At 38.6% G+C, this 20,679-nt stretch overlaps 1 protein-coding gene across 1 annotated transcript in view; it reads right to left on the bottom strand.

The window, feature by feature from the left end:
* Positions 1-20,679, bottom strand: part of top2a (DNA topoisomerase II alpha) — a 69,129-nt gene that overhangs the window by 46,562 nt on the left and 1,888 nt on the right. The window contains exons 5-19 of the mRNA XM_052112414.1: positions 20,498-20,643; positions 20,328-20,425; positions 16,990-17,202; positions 16,736-16,909; positions 16,207-16,308; positions 15,967-16,104; positions 7,506-7,644; positions 7,241-7,398; positions 6,872-6,997; positions 6,675-6,785; positions 3,558-3,663; positions 3,233-3,342; positions 2,784-2,876; positions 2,579-2,693; positions 2,376-2,497 (exon numbers count right to left, since the gene is read on the bottom strand). Coding sequence (XP_051968374.1) covers positions 2,376-2,497; positions 2,579-2,693; positions 2,784-2,876; positions 3,233-3,342; positions 3,558-3,663; positions 6,675-6,785; positions 6,872-6,997; positions 7,241-7,398; positions 7,506-7,644; positions 15,967-16,104; positions 16,207-16,308; positions 16,736-16,909; positions 16,990-17,202; positions 20,328-20,425; positions 20,498-20,643 — 1,951 coding nt within the window. The remainder of the gene's footprint in view (positions 1-2,375; positions 2,498-2,578; positions 2,694-2,783; positions 2,877-3,232; positions 3,343-3,557; positions 3,664-6,674; positions 6,786-6,871; positions 6,998-7,240; positions 7,399-7,505; positions 7,645-15,966; positions 16,105-16,206; positions 16,309-16,735; positions 16,910-16,989; positions 17,203-20,327; positions 20,426-20,497; positions 20,644-20,679) is intronic.

Below are 20,679 nucleotides of genomic sequence, written 5' to 3'. Positions count from 1 at the left end.
CCGGCTGCTTCCACTGCACTGTCCCTGCTGGTTTTATTGATGGATGTAGCTGTGCTTTTCTGGCCAAAAAAATCACTTACTACTGGACCTGTATTCAGATGACTTCGCATCAGGTCTTGGTGCTTTTTTCCTATGTAACAACAAAAATAGGAGGGAAATGTTATTTTTTTAATTATGTTTATTCTCAATACAATTATCAGTAAGATGCTGAAAATTATAGTTGTCAGTTAACTATGTTGCTGTATAAATGCTGAATTTCACCTTTAAAATGTTTAATCTCTTCATGGTTCATAACATAACATACAGTAAGACAGCTATGGAGAGTAGCACTGAATGGGAATGAGTCATTCTGTGTCAAATCAGACAGAATCCAGGAAAACAGTTGCTGCATTCTCTTAGATTTTGCTCAAAGTTTATGCTACCCTGAATGTCAGTCTTTTCACACTTTTTTCCAAATCCAGGGCGTGCCGTACAAACTTGTAATGGTTCAGTCATATTTACATGTTTGTCTTCCACCCTACAAAATGTGGGCTGCCTGTGAATAATACTTTTCATTATATTAATTTAATGTACAAATATTGCTTCCCAGATAATGTGATTTCCAGGCTGTAAAACTGAAGTAATTTCAAGGGCTGAAAATATGAAGACAGGATTTGAAAAAATTAAGATTTTTTCTTGGTTTTGGCACACATTCTTGATATAGACAAGGTTTTAACAAAATCTGAGACAGTGCAACAACAACCTGTAATTCCATTTTAACCCAGAAGACTCTGACAGTGCACCTGCCTGATAAATAGCCTATATGAATTAATTATTATAAAAAATTATTTCATTGCCAAAACATATACATTTATCTACTAGAATAGAGCAGTGTAAATATTGCATGTATGACACTCCATCTGACACGATTTCTGTTCAGCAATCAACGATTGTTGTTATGCACTGGACTAACGTTTGCAGGTTTTAATTTGTGGGTAGTTAACGTTACATTTACTGTGCTGTAACTTTGGCTATGTTCACAAATGAACGTGTAACGGACATGCAATACTAACATTACATCATCACACCAAGTACTCTGTCACAAAATGCGAATTCCTAGCTAAGTTAGCAGTTACTAGCGTAAACAAATAGGCGCTAATGTGTACAGTAGGCTACTTCAGTTGACTTAATTGAAAAGTTTATCACTTACCTTTCATGTGACTCGAGAGAGCAGACTCAGCCCATTGTGAAAAGCTGCACGTCTTTTTGCAGACTTTACACGCAGGCAACTCGTGGGGTTTGTCCCCGTTTAATCCATGATTTGAATTTCACATCTTCCAGCCAACGTTCATTGAAACGACAACCTCCCGGCATGTTGCAGTAGTGGTTTCATCATGGGGGCGGACGGCGGAGTCACACGTGCGGCAGATCGCAGTGCCAGTCACACATGCACGCGCGCACAGCAGTTTTCATTTTAGGCTCTCTAACATTTTATTTCTCCATTTAATAAACAGACTATTCAGTCACATAGGTATTTATTGTGGGGAACAAATACAATTTCAAGCATTTTATCCAAAATTTAAGCACTTTTCAAACCTTGAAAACACAACATCAAAATTCAAGCATTTTCAAGGATTTCAAGCACCCGTACGAACCCTGGAGCTGAAGTTGATTGTTCTTCATCTACGGACCGCATCAGTGCATGCTGTTGACATGCTCACCCCTCAGTTTGTAAAAACTAAATTAAAATTTACAGAAACACACCAGTATTTACAATTAAAGTGTATGGGGCAAGATTACCAAAGGATGTAAAAGCAGAACTGTTAAGCTCATTTGTTTGTACTTATCAATTATTCTAAAGAAAACCGTTATTTGAGCTGAAAAGTGGTCGAAATACAGTACATTTTTTAAATCACTGACTGAGCAGATGCCAATATACTCAGCTCATTTGAAAGGGATAGTTCACCCAAAAATTAAATTCATTATTTACTGACCCTCATGATATCCCACCATGTTTGACTTTCTTTCCTCACCAGAACACATTTGAAGAAAAATATCTTAGCTCAGCAGGTCATTAACATGCAAGTGTATGGTGATCAGACTTTTGAAAGACCAAGAATCACAGAAAGTCAGCATAAACATCTATACGACTCCAGCGGGGTTACATTAATGTCTTCTAAATTGACAGACCTGAGCCAAGATATTTATGTAACTGAGGGGCAAATCAATAGTGTCTGTGGCATTTAAAAGCATAACACGTATGCTGTTGATAAAGCTTAAATTGTATTGAACCAGAAGTATTCCTTTAATTTGCAAGACACCCAATGAAGTCTTTCATCTACAGATGGCACAAAGAATGGAGTGCTATCATTGACTGGAGCAATACGAGTGCTCACCTCTCCGTGATGGTAGGCCGACATCTCAGCCACTGATCCAGCCAACTGAGCGACCTTCACCTCTCGCTTATCATTCCTCTTAAAACAGCAGAACAGCACCTTCCTCTGACCCGGCTTCAGACCTGACCCACAAAACAACAAACATTACTCCTCTGCAACAGACTGCTCAGGAAAATGTCATGATGTTGGTGCATGTCTCTCACCATCCACTGAGCAGGGAATGGACCTCTCATTGTCAGAGTTAGAGAACAGCACCAATTCTTTATTGACAAAGTCATGGTAGGAGAGGGACGTGGTCTCCTGTCCATACAAATACTCCTGCAAAAAGCACAGACAAGATGAGTCTTCCTGACGGCACACAGAGCACAACTCCATGTGTAAGCACATCATGTGTCTATATTGAGGTACCTCAGGCAGGTTGTGTTCTCTGCGCTGACGTCTGTTGATCATGAAGCTAGTCAGCCATTCCTTCCTCTCCTCCACCTTCTTCTTACTAAAGGCCTGCAAAAGGACACAAACACATTGCATAAATAAATTAAAACCTTACAAGCCTCAAACTAGCCAAGTCAGGCTGCAGCTAATTATTTATTTGGTATTCAGATATTACTAGTGCTGGGTCATACTGCCAGAATTCTGTGAAAATTTGAGAAGTTCTTGATGAAAAAGTTGATCAATTTGATGAAAGATGGTTTGAACAGATTCAAAGTTTAAATCTTAGATGCAGTTACTGTCCAGCCCAACATATTACACTTATATCTGTTAAATCAATACAAACGGAACAAAAGCAACAGAAGTCGTTCCTTCATTTCCTAAGGTGACAGTAATATATAAAGTATATAGCGCTATGACATGGTTACCAGGGTAATCGCCTCATCATCAGCCAGTCCAGAGTACTTAAAGGGGATTCGATGTCTCGCCATATCTGAAAAATACTCTTTGGCCTCTTTAGATGTGCTGGTACCCAAACCTGAAAACAGACGGACAGAACATTACACGTGACTCAAACAACCTCACACGTTTAAAACCAATTTTAAACCTTTTATTAAAAACCCCCAGTGCAAAAGAGCAGTCTCACATCGGTGAGTCTCACCCCTTCATGTCCCACACACACACATTGATGAGGGCAGAGTAAAGCCTTGCTTACGTTTGCCATCAGGACTACCACAGGCGCATGAGACAAACCTTTGTAGTACTTGATCTTCCAGGATTTCAGGTTACTCTGTTTCTCCTTCCACATATTGAACTCTGGGATACTGTAGAAAGAAATCTCCTGCTTCTTACCGGACACCTACAGAGTGAGCACGAGTGGAGACAGTCAAAATTAAAACACTTCACTCAACATGGTCCTCATAAACTTCCAAGTGTGTTTTGGTTGAATGTGCGGATTTTATATTTTGTGTGATAATTAATTTTTTTTCAAGGAAAAAACCTGGGACGATATCATCGTCCATCGTGATGGCTGACCAACATCACGATGTAGAGCCACCATCGTGATGCCACGCCCCCTTTTGCGAGTCTTGCTAGTGTGACTCACTAATCCTAGTCTCTTCTATAGTTAACCTAAAAACTTGGCAGGGATTGCTCTGTAAATTAAATTGAGAATATAACTAATGCATATATGCTATTTTAAAAACTGTAGTATATGCCAGAGACGTGACGTGTTAGTCTGTGAAAATACCGTGTCAGGTAGGCTACACAAATATTGACCTTGACATTGTTAGCTTGTCTTTTTTTTACATGTCTTACACTGTACATTTAGATTAAAATATTTTATGTTGTAGGCTACAAGAAAATAGCCTTTATTAATTAATTATTAGTAGCCTAGTTGTAGTGTCTCAGAAAACCTTGCTCATTGTCACATAGCTCTTGTATACACTGAAGCGGCAGTTTAAGATAAACCCAGACCAGCGAACGTCAAATAACTTTTGTCTGGTTAATACTTTTAAAGAAAAATTTCCTTGGCCATAAATCCATAATATCAAATCAAATGAAAGAAACAAGGTGAATATGAACACACATTTATTAAAACATAGAAGAACAACAAATAAAGAACAAGAAAACAGGAACAACACTCAGACCGAAACTCGGCATTAACATTTCACTTATAATTAGCAGCACAATTAACTTCAGCACAGGCTACAAAATAAATTATGTTATTGAAATATTGTAAAGTGGTCACATGAACGTTTAAAAAAAATAATATGCAAAATCAAATAGCTCCGCAACGGATGGCGAAAAATGCGTAAAGAAGTCTAATATCTTTCACCATAGACCATGTTTAAATTTCGATGTTTCTGGCCAGAAATACCAACATATTCACTTTATCTGGTTTTAATAAGCTGCGGATTGGAGTAACTACACTACCCGCTGTGCTGAAGACCCGCTCTGATGGAGTACTGGTAGCACATATGCGCAGATATTTCCGTGCTAATCTTGCCATGAACGGAAACCTTTTGTCGTTCGTTTTCCACCAAGTCAGCGGGTCCTCTTCCCCATCAATGGCCATTTCCTGCAGGTACATGGTCATTTCTGCCTCCACCTTTTGCTCATCAGTGAGTAAAATAAAGAAATTATAGTTTTTAAGTGGAAAATAGTATTTATGTAAAGAGACATTAAAATAAAAAGTGCACAACTCTTAAGTGAAAGCTAAAAAAAAAAAATGCTTCACGTGTCGTGCAACCTACTGATAAAGCGCCGACGAGTCATTAGTTGGGTTAGTAAAATAACAAAACTATAATTTTCCATATAATTTTTGAAAATTATATGAAATTATATAATCCCCCCCACACACCCCACCGACGATATCATCGTCCATCGCGATGTTTTACTGTCAACATCGTCAACTGCCAATTTAGGGGACATCGCCCAACCCTAATCTCTGCATCAGAAAAACGTAGAGACTTCTGGGTTGGTTTATTTCAATCAGGATGGCAAAGACACTTGATTAGAATCACTATGGTGACTGCCTAGCAACAAGGAGGGGTTACCCTAGCAACCGAGTAAAAAAAAAAAACATCTCAGCAGTTATAAAATGCTGTTTGACGAGTTTTGCCACGGCAAGCACCACTCACATTTTCTTCAGGAAATGTACATTCTAGTTATTATTAGTATTACACTGTTAATACCTATACAGTAGTGATCTATGACGCACTTTTCCCCTTAATTAAACTGAGCTATTATTTTGAAGTGTTTGTGTTGTATGACTAAGGAGCTCTGACGTCATGATGGTAGCTTCCCACTCTGGGAAAAAAAAGCCTGTCGCTACGCGACTGATTATTAAACCGAAAAAGGCTGCCATTTAACTATGTAGTCTGTATGTGCCACACGCTAAAGTGAATTAGCGCTCTGCCTGCTGTCATTTGCTACAGACAGTGCGTGTGATGCTCATGATGGTGTTTTGAGTGTATGAGTCAAGGATCTCTAAAAGGTATGAGAACTTCGTGTCTTTCATGTTTGCAAAACAACAGCTCCACACATTCACAAGCACTGCACATTCAAACCATGCATTTTATCTCTTTAAAATCACAGCTTTTGCTATTAAATAAAGTCACTAGAACATGACGCAATTTAAAAAAAAATGATGTAATGTTTACATAATGACATTCATACGTCAGATGGTACTGGTTTTTGGTATTGGTGCATTATTTGGGGCATGTTTACATGAGCACGGTATCGGACCAGATTCCAATACCAGTATTGGTACATCCATACTCCACACACATAGTTCAAAAGGACTATCTGAAAATCTGACTTTAGTGTAAAACAAGTTCAAGATTAACAGAAAGGCGCACAATTGATGAGCCGTTTCCTTTACAAAAGCAGTTTATTCAGTGTTCTGAAGCATCTCCTCCATAGACATCCATTCAAAAAGAATGGCCTCCTGTCTCCTAGCCAGTGTACCGCCATAGAAAGTTTATGGGAATGCTTTGTTATGCCATAATGGTTACGCCATTAGCCAAGCTTGTAGGCTCCCCTTAGAATAATCGCAATAGTTTCCAATGACGTTCTATACCACAACCATGCTTTGTGTGATTAGAATTGAATGTTTTTGCTCAACTGACTGTAAAGGAGAAAGGATATTAAGAGACATAATTCAATGACAAATGGATTGCGTGGATCGTGTCTTTGGAATGAGTCAAGCCATACTTTCAACATACAGTGAAAGATCATTGGAAAGAAGAATGCGATGAATCAGAAAAATCTATATTTTTAACCATTCCTAGTCTTTAATATTATAGACATTTCTTTTTAGTATTTATTTCAACAGTGATGACAACTACATCGTTAGTAGTCAGGTACCTTAATGATAGGTGTGATGAACTCCTCCAGGAAGTTGTGACGCAGCAGTGAGGGCCAGTTATGATGGATGAAGTTGATGAGAAGACCTTTAATGTGAGACCCATCTTGATCCTGCACAAGACACAATCACCCAACATTACAACATGTACAACACACTGCATCTGCGTCACCAGTGCCTTCCTGTGCTGGAGTCTGACCTGATCTGTCATGATCATGAGTTTGCCATAGCGCAGGCTCTTGAGTGAATCTGGGTCACTGTAGTTCTTCTTGTACTGCAGACCCAGGATCTTTATGATGCTGTTGATCTCAGAGTTCTCCATGATCTACACAAACAACAACAATTCTTCTTCAATGAAGAGATAAGACATGTGCCAGAAAACTACTGTACTCAACTGATTGAAAAACATTGTGTTAATAAACGGGTCTCAAACAGGTGAGGTGGTGAAACCATTTCAGACACAACTTTCATAACAGTAACATTACACTACTCCAATGGCATCTTAAACCAGATCTAACTAGTTTGTCTAGTTCAGTGAAACTTAGACTCGAAATAAAAGTTAATGTACCTGTTTGTGTGACGCCTCCCGCACGTTGAGCATTTTACCCCGCAATGGGAAGACCCCGTAACGATCACGTCCCACCACACCCAGACCTGACACAGCCAGAGTTTTGGCTGAGTCTCCTTCAGTCAGGATGAGTGTGCAGCCGGAAGAATTCTTCCCACCTGAAACAAACAAACCATCACCCTGAACAGAACTTCAAGATACGTGGACATAATGCTATTACCTTCCAATGAGCACAAGGTCGCTAGGAACCTTCTGATATGCTCACCTGCGTCGTTGGCATCGTCCAGCTTCGGCACTCCTTTGATCTTGGTGTGTTTGACAGCAGAGCATTTCTTGTTTAGCTGAGTCTGAGCTTTAAACTTCACCCAGTTCATGATGCTCTCCACAATTCCACAGCCATTGGCCTACAGAAGAGACAAGAGTATTACCAGAGTTTCACATCAACAGAAGAAAATGGATGTGCGGTTTTGACCATTGAAATCTCGTCACGGGCACTAAACCAACCGGTAGACACGATAAACCATAGAAGTTTGATAACCGGTATTTATTTGGAATTATCATCAATCATGGTTATGCAAAATCACCACAGCATAGCAAGATAAATACACATACATGTACACATTCTGTTGGAGAAATGGAGGAGCAGCTTCATGTCAGATGGAGAGAATTGAAGAAACAGGTTTTTTCGGGCACTGACAGTTGTCAATTAAAATTTCAGGCCTCCAAAGCAAATTCAATGACGTTCATCTCACATACGAAAAAAATATTTTTCTAATCAGAAGCTGTGAAGCTCTCAGCTGCGTTTTCATGTGACAGTCACATGCGCTCTCTGGAGCATGCAAGTCCAGCAGGCTTCCTGTTCGTGCTCCAGAGTCAGGAAAGACAAAACTCGTGACCCATTTCGTTTTTTTTACCATAAACCATGGAGGAATCAAACACCTCAAATGGCTAGACAGCCCAACATTCAAACCACTACTGAGGAGTAAAAAAGCTAAAACACTGTCATGCACCAACAATTGTGTGTCATCCAGATTTTTTAAACTACACATCATAGTGTTAGGTGGTTTCTCCGATTTTTTCGATTCACTCGACGAATGACATTTTGCATAAAAATTAGCTCAACTTTGTCCATCATACAGGTATACACCAGCTAAAGACCATAACTGGCATTGGCGTGTGCATGTTGATGAACGGTCTCCTCTCTTTTCACCAATAAGGCATTAGTTACGCTTCATTTTAAATCATATGGATAGGCTACAGACTATAACATCCACCACACCATTTGCGATGATGATTCAGAAAGATCGCTAATTATTGCTTTGTTCTGTGACGAGTTTCAAGTGTACAGCATCTATAGCCAATAGGGCTGGGTATAGTGTTCCAATACAATTTAGGCACAGACCGAATTGCCTCTAAATAATAGAGTATCGAAAAATGTCTTGTCTTTCGGTACCAAGTTTGGCATGTAGCATGCTAGATGTGCCCAAATCTAAAAGTACTGGTGATTGGCTGCGTTTAGGCATCAAGGAAGAACACTAGTATCAGAAAATGGTTTGAGTTCCATGGCTGAGAATGAATGTTATCAGTAATATTGCTCTGCTGTTCTACATTACAGAGAAATACTAAACCGTAATAACGAGCCTTTAAAATATAATTTTTACAAGCGCACGCACGAAGCGAGCCGCAGCAGTAATGATTATGAATGTGTCGGAAAAAAACAGCAAGAAAATATCCGAACATTGTGTTAATTTATAGAAAGAAAATGCACATTAAAGTTGTGCCGAAAGACGATGATCTCCGGATCAATGATTGTCAGAGTGATGCCTTTGACCATGCCATGACGATTTTGGTCTCGTTTTTCCATTAATCTATTATATATATATATATATATAGTGAAGGAGGGAATTAAAATGTATTCACACACATGATATATTTTCCTATATAACGAAATACCCGACAGGTAGAGAATGCACAGATGAGGTTCTTTGCCAGAGAGATGTTCACAACTGTTGTCAAGCCATCTTTCAAAAAGTTTTAAAAAGACATTTTAAATACACTTAATTTTTTCCAGTTTCATTTGATCTTTTAGTTAAAATAAATAAAAAATAAAAGTTCAAAGTTTGAAATCAAGGTGTCTTGCTTTATTATGCAAGCTTAAGCCTAACCATGATTACCAAAAATTATCCCACAGTACCACCTAGTGACCAACCAGCTGTATTACCGGTGTTCGTAATTTTCCTGCTGAGTTTTTTTTTTTTTTTCCGACCAAACTATTGAAAAAAGTATAGTTTAGAAACTGGTATCTAGGTCAAGGTATTGAACATTTTTGAATGATACCTAGCCCTAATAGCCAACATTTGGCAAACGATCATTTTGACAAACTTGGCGTGTTGAATTGTAATGATAAATTTCATATTGCTGCGCTGCTCAGCGTGAACCGCTAGAGGGTGCGCCTCTATCTGCAGGGGTTTATGAATATACACATAACTTCCTAGATAAACTAGACCATTTAGAGGTATTAATTTCTAGGTAACTTTCTGGATAGACAATTTAGATCAAATGAATACCTACACTGGTTAAGAATTATTTTGCTAATCTAGAATTACTGAAAATACAAGTTTATTAAATTTGTATTTATTATGTTACACTATGCTTATAACTTCTCCCTGTGGTGCATTTGTAAAAAAAAAAAAAAAAAAAAAAAATGCACTTCTTTGTTTCCTATAATTACAACAACTTTGATTTGTCCTAACCAGTTTGCCTTGCATTCTAATAAAGCACATGCATTTTGAATCATGAAGAATAAAGTTGAAATAAAATCCATAAGATCAATTAAAAATCAAAAACGTGTTTTTTGCCATATTGCCACGCCCTACATCACCTTTAATAAAATTCAGTTCAAATTAGGGCTGGACAATAATTCAATATAAATATATATCGCGATATTTTATTTTTCCGATAACGGTGATATGATTTTTAAACACATTTTCGATATTTCAATATACATAACAGCATTTGTCACTGACTGGCGTTAGGCGCGCAGTTGTCAGAGCAGAACACAATAGGCTACTTTTGTGATGACGTACACCACAGACACGCAGCCAGTGCTCACTGCTCAGCAGTAGTAAGCTGCGTACACACTGCCAGCGACTTTATCGCTGCAGGTCGCCAGTGGCTGGCGGTGAAGTCGCTAGTGGGTGTTCCCACTACTGGTTGCCTAGTAACGTTTATAAATGACATTCAAGGATGTCATTCCATTGCTGTTGACAGCGAATCTCTTTTCTTGCCACTAAAAACAAACATTTTGGAGGGAAAAGACTAAATATAAATGGAATCAGTACATAAAATGCTTTATATCAAAGATGAATGAGAAACAAGTCGTGCTGTTTGCCAGAGTGGCTGTTTATCTGCGCTGAAAATGCAAATGTCGGTCTGTCTGGGTCCATAAAATCCCCGCGATCTCAGATACACCTTTCCACGCAGTATTTTTCTTTAAAATGTCCTTGTACATGGGAAGAGACATATCATAGAGCACTGGAAAATTTCTAACAGCAAGAATTAGCCTTTCATCCATCTTTCCGTTACTGCAGGAGAGAGAGAGAGAGAGAGAGAGAGAGAGAGAGAGAGAGAGAAGGATCACGTTAGCTCTCCCGTCGTCTCTCCTATTGGCTGTCGCTTCCGTTAGTCGCTCGAACTTCTCAACTGTCGCGTCACTGGACACGCCCACATCTAGCGCCAACGGTCGCGACAGCTCGTGTCGCCGGAAGTCGCTGTGCTCGCATTGAAAATGAATGGTATTGAGTCCCTGTCGCGCGCGATGTCGCTGGCAGTGTGTACGCACCTGTAGGCTGATCTCCACCGCGGCAAGTTTTAACTACAAAATGAGCGCCCCGGACCGCAATTCAAATGTGACTGCTTTCTCCTCACTTGTGGAAGCTCGTTCCGACGAAATAGTTGATAAGAGAGGGAAGACAAATTCAGTAGTATGGAAGTGGTTCGGCTATCAGACATAGGATAAACTTAAGGTTTCAGCGTGCTGCAAAATGTGCCGGAGAGTGGTGCCGACTAGCAGCGGGAACACATCAAATCTGTTCCACCATTTGAAGCAGTTCCACCCGATAGAACATTCTGAGAGTCAAAAGATGAGGCACCATAAAAGTTTAAGCCAACCTGAAACAATACCACCATCCTCATCCCCAAAACCAGCTGTGTCAATAGAGAAACCAATGCAGCAAACACAGATGGCTGCATTCATGCCTTATGACAAACAGTCTAAACGTCATAAAGACATTACAAAGGCTGTTACAAACTTCTTGGCTAAGGACATGTCGTTTAGTACGGTGGAAAACGTAGGATTCAGGAAAATGATTTCAGTCATAGACCCCAGATACGAGCTCCCTGGGCGAAAATATTTTTCACGCACAGCTATCCCTGCACTTTATGGTGAAGTAAGGGAAAGGGTGGAGGAACAACTGAAGTCAGTGTCATATTTTGCGACCACAGCTGACCTGTGGTCAAGCCGAACCTCAGAACCATACTTGAGCCTAACAGTCCACTTTATTGACCAAGACTGGAAGCTTGTCAGCTTATGCCTGCAGACGGTCTATTTTCCTGAGGATCACACGGGCAAAGCAATTGCAGACGGACTTGCAGATGCGCTCGCCTCCTGGGGACTCCGCGAGGACCGACAGGTCTGTATCACCACAGATAGCGGGACCAATATCATCAAAGCCGCTGAGTTGAACTGATGGACAAGACTACAATGCTTCGGGCATCGACTGAACTCTGCTATTGGTAAGTTATACACAGTTAATATAAATGGTAGTGTTACATTAAAGCTTTTTAGTTAAAAATTAGCAAAATTTATATAATGAGCCAGTACATCATGAACCCAATATCCAACCCGTGTTTTTGTCTTATCCTGGATCATTATGGTACACTTATAATAAGCGTTTATATTCGGACTATTTTAAACTACTTCGGCTCAGCTCCGCTGCAGAGTAGCCCAGTTACAGTACCTGCGTGATTCGTCATAGACATAAACGGAGAGAAGTAGTTCCAGCAACAATGTTCTTCCGCAAGATGCATGCAGAGCGCCAAAAGCTACTAACTGCAGCAGCTTTAATTGATTTTGTTTATGGTATGAGGATATATAACTAATATCATTGTACTTAATTAGTACTTAGTTGTAACTGTAGTACTTAGCCTGTAGTTTTGATTAGGTGATTTTATTCACCCTATTTAAGTGATTTTATAGGCTATTAATTTAACTTTTCTCAAGACATGCATATTTGTATGGATACAGCAATTATTTCAATTAAATTCAAAGGTGTTTTACTGGCATTGGAACATAAGTTTACTTTGCCAAATCAGTTGTGAATTTAAAACAAAAAAAAATATGCATGTAGAAGAATTTTGCAGTAAGAATAATATGAATAAACAACAAATTGTAGTTAAAATATAAATACAAACTATAAATATATATTGCAATTTGCAATTTTTCTCTTTATCTGTCTACAGAGAAAGTTAACCAAGACAAGCGGGTGGACAGAGCAATTGGGATCTGTAAAAAGGTGGTGGCTGCCTTCTCCTACTCCTGGAAGATGAAACGGGACCTCGCAGCTGCTCAGGAGGAGTATCACTTGCCAAAGCACAAGGTTTCATCAGTGAAACACCAACAAGATGGGGCTCCCGTCAACAAATGGTGAAGAGGGTTCTGGAGCAGAAAAGGGCCATCACTGAAGTCCTCTCAAAGGACAAGAAGACCAGACCACTGGTTCCTACCTGGCAAGATGTGGATGTTTTAGAGTCTATAGATGCAGCTCTAAGCCCACTCCTGGAATTCACTGATGCCTTGTCTGGTGAGTCCTATGTCAGTGTATCATTTCTAAAACAAGTGATGCATCTCTTCAATACCTCCATCTTGAAGGAAGCAGCGGATGACACCGAGCTCACCAGGACCATAAAGACAACAGTGATGGGATACCTCAACCAAAAGTATGATGACCCAACCATGGATGATCTACTTAACATGGCATGCCTCGTTGACCCAAGATTCAAGCTTCAGTACACTCAGGAGGAGAAGAGAGAATACATCAAAGAGAAAGCTGTGTTGGAGATGCTGAAGGAGAGAGATCTGTTGTGGTCAGGGAAGAGGAGTCCAGAGAAGAAGCCATGGGAGACACTTCTGTACCAGCCAAGAAAACAAAGCGGTCTCTGGCTAGCTTTTTTTCAAACGGGCCCACCACTACTACAAGCACAGAAGACTTGAGTGCACAGCAGGCAGTTGAGAGGGAGCTCGGCAACTACCTTCTGTCTCCAAATGCTGACAATGACTCAAATCCTCTGGATTGGTGGAAAGTCTATCAAAAGAACTTCCCTAGAGTAAGCCAACTGGCACAACATTACTTGTGCATTCAGGCCACAAGCTCCCCGTCTGAGAGGGTTTTTAGTACAGGTGGCAACATTGTCACATGTAAAAGGGCATCTCTGAAGCCAGATAATGTAGACCAGCTTGTATTTCTTGCCAGAAACCTCTAGAGCCTGTTATAGGGTGTCATCAACACTCAATGTCCCCTCCCCCAGCAACATGTGTTTTTGTTGTTGCTCTCTCTTTTTCCTGCAGCTGAGCACTTTTCAAATTTTTTTATCCTGGCTGAAGCACTTTGGTTTATAAGAACAAGTTTTGTTACAAGAAGTTATGTTATTGTTTAAATTTAAATATATTAATAAGGTCAGTCTGAGAGTTTTATGTTTATTTGACTTTGTTTGTATAAAGGTTAAATGGAAATAAAAGGTGAACGTTAATTTATTTATACCGTTTTTATTTCTAAAATATTATGTAGTTTTATAGGAGGTGGTTTCATAGACTTGACAAATTCATTTTTCAGAAGATTGTAGGTACAGACATCTGTTGTGGGCGTTCTTGGCAGTTTTTCTGAGGCTTTTTATATTGTTCATATCGATATCGGAATTATATCGTATCGACCGAAATTAAGAAATATATCGTGATATCAAATTTGGCCATATCGTCCAGCCCTAGTTCAAATGTTAGATATTAAGAAACAAACCAGCCATGTTTGCTTTCAGATATTCCAATATTCTCGACAGAGATGACATAAATCATTAAGAGCCTGAAGACTTTTTTTCCTTGTGTAGTAATTCCTTTGTTGCTTTGACAGAGCTGCTGCAGAGTTTGTAAATCAAATTTAAGACGTCTTTCGAGACCTGAACAGATAAAATTAATACTATACCCCTAACCCAAAACAAACCCACTAAATTCAAAGTTTAAAAAAAATGGAATACTTCAATACAAATATCACATTAACCTGTTGATACGCAACCCCTTTTTGAGCACAAACCATGAAAATGACATACCTGAACGGTTGATGGTTGTATTTTCTGAAACCTTTGGAGTATGGACACAGTTAAAGTATCTTTTGAAAGAAGACACTTCGGCTTTATTTCCCAGAATTAACATATGTTATTTTTAAAATAGACTTTGGAGACAGGCTCATTTTGTTTATGAGACTAATATATAAGATCATATACAGTTTTACAACATGAATGCTACTCAGATTGCAGTTTGTTGAAGAACGATGACGTAGGGTAATTCTTTCAGATGAGATTGCATGTAAACATTGAAGAATATATCAATATTTCTCAGATTTATCACTTTTATGGACAAAAAGTGCTATTGGATGTTTTTCAATGAACACTTGTCATGGACAATTGACAGAAGTGTGTTGAACTAGATTCATCTGGCTATCATGATTTCATAACAAAGGTATGAAGTCCCGTTTTGGAATCGCATATTTTCATTTGTACTCCTGCACAAATAACTCAATTGCTGTTTCTGGAGCATTGCTATCGTGAAACAGAGATCGGATATCAATGTTGAACCCTTAGACAAGATGTATCATTTGTTAACATTCATTACATTTATTGACGGTAAATTATATATTAAATGCAAGCAGAGTGACATCACCGTGTGCAGGGAACAGTGCATCAACAGGTTAAAATTGGTATGTATCATTATATAAATAAATAGAAATCATTACCAATATTGGATTTTGCTGATACAATAATGTGCTGTAAGTCAAGTAATCTGCCAATAGTTTTTAAAATTGGTAGCTTATATAAATGTTCTTAGTCTGTCCTTCCAGTGATGGGCCAGGCAGAGGCTACAAGAGTCCAAATTGAGAAATTTAGATGCAGTTTATGGTGTAACCAAAATATCAATAACCAGTGAAATATAAAAGGAAGAAAAGATTTGAGTCATAGCGCTGAATTTTAAACTTTAAAGGCTGAAATACACCAGGGAGTGAGCGCTTCACTTCCAGCTGCTCATTCAAACAAAGGTACATAAGATGTGCACTACTACAACAATCCACAATGTATTACAATATAAACAATTCAAACAAAACATTTGTCATCATTAATTATATAGAAGAGATATAGATATTAAATAGTATATAAGAGGAAGCAGATTTCATTTATCAAGTAATTAATTAACAATGGATTCTTGAAAAACAGGAATTACAAAGTTTATTTATAATATAATCCCATTTTTATTTGGAATATATTGTGATATCATTATTGTAACAATTGATCAAATTGTTCACCCATCCTTATGTGGCACTAGAAAAGAAATCACCACACATCACATTTGACAGGTCTGTGTCCTGATCTCTCAAGGAATATGATGCAGAAAAACAGCACGTTACCTGTTTGATGAACTTGTCACTCAGCGAGCAGGAGGAACCAAAGCTCTTCTGCTGTAGAGTCATGTTCTCTTTGGTTTGGGAGTCAAAACTCGGGTTCTCGATCAGGCAGTTCACAAACAACCACATGTGGTTCTTCACCTACAAACACACACATCACTTAACATCTATTGACTGCAACAGAGGGCCATGAGAGGAAGTCTTATTTTCATTGTTCATAGTTAGCCAATCATCCGGTTGTACCTGGAAAGGTTTGACAGTCACTCCGGCTTTATTCTTCTTCTTCACCACCTCAATCAGTTTGGACACAATCTGATCTCCAATATAGTCGACGTGTCTGCCACCCTGAAACACACATAACAATATTACATGCTCCAGACAATGAATCCTAAAATGAATATTTAGGGGAAAATATAGACTTCAAATACGATTTTAAAGTCTTAAGTCTTCTCTATGAAGACTTCAGCTGGCAATTTGCAGAATTGCTCATTGATGGTTATTCAGAAGTACTATATTGTGATCTGCCCAGTGTTTGGTTAGTTACACAAAAACATGATGCACTTCAAATCACTAATTAGTTCTGAACTGAAATTTTATTTAAACTGATTAAAATCACAATGATCGATTTAAACTGCTGCACACATTTCTCACAACGTTGACCATTTTAGTCGCAGACTGGAGACCTGCATTATTTCAGCACAAGCTTAAATTAGAAGTGCTTAAATTTACCGTATTTGAGAATACAGACATGCATCAACCTGGAGATGTTTACCTTGGTGGTGGCGATGCTGTTGACAAAGCTGACTTGCTGGAATCCTTTATCACTCAGTGTAAGACACACCTCCCAGCGCTCATTCACACTCTCATGAACAATAGTAAGAGGAGAACCAGTCTCATCTACCTTCTCCTTCAGATACATGTCCACATAGCTGCGAAAACCACTCACCTGAAAGACACCGAAAGCAAAGATTGGATTTTCTCCATCATATGTTGTCATCGGAGTTAAAAGAGCAGCGCTCTACTCACAGGCAGTTTCTTGCCATTGAGGAAGACGCGGACGCCCTTAGAGGAGCCAGCAATGTCGTATGCCCGTCGGGTCAGCAGCGCGACTGTATCTTTGTCTAAAGCCTGCATCTTAAACTTAGCCAGGTCAGGCTGGAACGTTATGCAGGTGTAGTCTTCACCGTCAAAGGGTTTGATCTTCGACACACTGGCTCGACCCATGTTTTCAAACCATGTCTATGGGGGGTGAGAGACAAGATGGGAAAATATTCTTTCTTGGTTGTTCTCAGGTCAGAATATGCAGTCTTATCTAGGAAAGTCATAAGTCCTGATACACCGACCAAATCAACAACAAATCGATAAATAAGCTAAAATAAATATAATGTAACAATACTGGTCTTTCAACAGAATGCAACCAAAAGTTTAAATTTCATACATTAATGGAATTTAGTGGTGCACCGAAGAGAAAATTTTAGGCAGATACAGATCACTGATATTTTAACACAGATCAGCCAAAATAAATCCTTTTGTGCATGCTCAGGGTTCCCACTCTTTTCAAGGCACAATTTTACAGGAAATTTTTATGCCTAAGTGTTATATTTAAGCAAAAAAAAACATGTCAATTTAAACTGAGCTTTTATTTAATAGTTTCTCACTTTCAGAAATGCAGATAAATATTCCATTACATTCAGCGTTTTACAGCTAATGTCATTTTTTTTTACTACTTAACTACAATTCCGTTTTCCACATACTTCACGTGGTAATCGTGGTATAAGCAGACTCGGTCATTGAATTGAAAATTAATTCACATCTCGAGGTGTGAAGGCCAAATCACCACACTACTAACTCAAGTGTGTGAATTCAAAATAATTTTTTTTTTTTTTTTTTTAAATAAAACTCAGTGGTCAGCACGCCATCATTGTCTAAAGTTTATAACTCAACAGCAATGTTGGAGCGATAAAAAATAAAAAAAATTGTACTAGATCCAGATTCAAATCCACAGTCTGCTGAGTGACTCCAGCCAGGCCAAAGTGGCTAGGGAGGGTAAAGTCACATGAGGAAACCTCGTCGTCTCTATAATGTGGTTCTCGCTCATGGTGGGGCGTGTGGCGAGTTGTGCGTGGAGAAATCATCTCTCAAATGCACAGTCACGGGAGAGTTTATTTGTGATGACATGCCAACAAACAAGAAAATTATGAGATAGCATTTTGTGAGACGTGGGTGATGTTTTCATTTAATTTTTCCCGATGCCTCTACTCTTGCGTGCGGTACATTTAATTGGCTTTTGCTTATTGCCGGTGACTCATTTGTCAGGATTGCACAGGCCTTATCAAAGGCCTCAATATACTTCCTACGAAATCGAAGAACGAATGGGTGTAACATTCAGAACAAAAACTGGCCAACAAAGCGTTTTTGTTTGTTTCGGTGGTTCGTGTAGTGCTTGTGTAGCTTTATTAGCGAGCTGGTGTAAATTGACCTACATCTGTAAGATCATTCATTTGAGACATTTTCCAAGATCATGTCATGGGATTGTGTTTCATTTAATTAGTCTATAGGAATCAAATATTTTAAAGGACTCTCAAGTGCCCATTCACTCAAGTGCCATCTGCAGCAAAAGCCATTCACACATTTGTCTAAAGATATGCCAATGATCATTATTTTGTCTTTATTCTGAACATTCACTTTACACACTTATCTTTTCAAGTTCGATTATTAGTTCTAATGATTAATGGAGGTCACAGGTTCTAACCCCACGGCCACCACCATTGTGTCCTTGAGTAAGGCACTTAACTCCAGGTTGCTCTGGGGGGATTGTCCCTGTAATAATTGCACTGTAAGTCGCTTTGGATAAAAGCGTCTGCCAAATGCATAAATGTAAATGTAGTTCTAAACCAATTATTCAGCTTGTGTCCTGACTTAAAAGGCCATATATTAAACGCGCTTACTAACGATGCGCTCACATACAACGCAAAGCGAGCATTTCGTTCGCCGCGATTACATACAATGTTAATACAAAGATGCGAATTCGCACCAGGTGGCACGAATTAAGTTAATGACACGACTCGAACACACAAGAGGGAATACTCGCGGGTTTGCATTACTCGCGCTAACGTGAGTTTAAACAAATTTATAATCCAGCAGTCAAACTCGCGTGAGCCACATGAGGCGAAAATTCTCTTCACGTTGTATGTGAATGCACATTACAATAGAGGACAAAATTATATTTTAAAAATATCTCTAAATGACATTCACTGAATTGAAGTGAGATATATACACATATACATCTCTATCGTGAAGGAGGGAACCAAAATTGTACACAAGGTCTTTAAATATTCTGTTAAAGTAATAATATTCAGTGTTTGTTGGAGAACCATTATTTTATTCAAGATTTTTCAATATTTGTTCGAGATTTTTTTACAAGGTTCTAATAAAGAAACCGAAAAATGGTGATAGTCATTTAAACTATAGAACGGTTTATTTAATCTTGTGTATGTTCCATGTTTTGTTCACAGCTCATACTGAATGTAAAAGGACAGTTAACGTGACTCATTCTGATTTTTGAAAACGGCTGTTAAATAAAAAAGCTGAAAGGGAAATAGAGAATAAATCAAAATTTCAAAAGAAATTAGAAAAAAAAAAGAAATTAGAGGGCAAGACGCATTGAGAATAGTTTCATAATTAAATCTTTATCCTTTAATCATAATCTAATCGTGAGGCCAATGAAGATTCACACCTCTATCTATTACACCAAAATATTTTCCAGGACAAATAATAATTTTATAGGACATGTAGGTAATTTTCTCATTTTCCATGACTGGAAATCTGAATTGCAAAATTACAGGGTTTCCAGGACATGTGGGAACCCGTTAAAGACGAAGATCTGCCAATGACAAATCAATCAGTCCATCTCAAATGAAACGCTTCAGAACATTAGATTGCTGTAGGTGATGGCATAAACCCATCAGTGAATGCCCTATTAGAGTTTAAGAATCTAAATCATTTTATTTTTCATTTGATTAATTTTCAGACTACATTTACTTGGCCACTTGCTGCTACTGCTGTTAGACATCTGAAAAACAATATCTTTGTTCTTAACTTTTCATCTCTTCGTTATTTTATTACTGACAGTTTTCGTGGATGACTAAAAAGAATTAAAGCAAAGTTCTCTTGATTGAGAAATGATTGAAGGCTACATTTTACTATTAGAATTTAATTTATATTAATACTTAACTTTTACTAAAATTGTGGCAACTTCACCAGTCAAGTACCACAATTTTGGTATTATGACAACCCTAATGGAAACAATTCTGTGCTGATTTTTGTGTTCAAACCTGCATTAACGGAGCAGACATCAACTTTACCTGTTTGAAACACTGCTTTGACTCTCTGCAGGCCGTCTCTACAGTGAACTTGGTGCTGAAGATGTTGCACAGCTTTGCACCATATCCATTACGACCACCTGATAACAATACAAACTGTAATTACACAAGAGCCCCTCATCTCAGTCCATCCACAGTCCAAACCCACTCACCTGTGACCTTCTTCTGTTCATCGTCATAGTTACTGGAAGTCAAGAGCTGACCGAAGATCAGAGCAGGGACATACACCTTCTCCACCTTGTGCTCAACCACAGGAATGCCCTTCCCGTTATTCCACACACTGATGGTGTTGTTCTCTCTGCACACACAAACACACTACGTCACTGACACGTGC

Source organism: Xyrauchen texanus, chromosome 40 (genome assembly GCF_025860055.1).
Source record: "Xyrauchen texanus isolate HMW12.3.18 chromosome 40, RBS_HiC_50CHRs, whole genome shotgun sequence".
Classification (NCBI taxonomy): Eukaryota; Metazoa; Chordata; class Actinopteri; order Cypriniformes; family Catostomidae; genus Xyrauchen; species Xyrauchen texanus.
The sequence above is the reverse complement of the archived record's forward strand: the minus strand, read 5'-3'. Positions and strand labels throughout refer to the sequence as shown.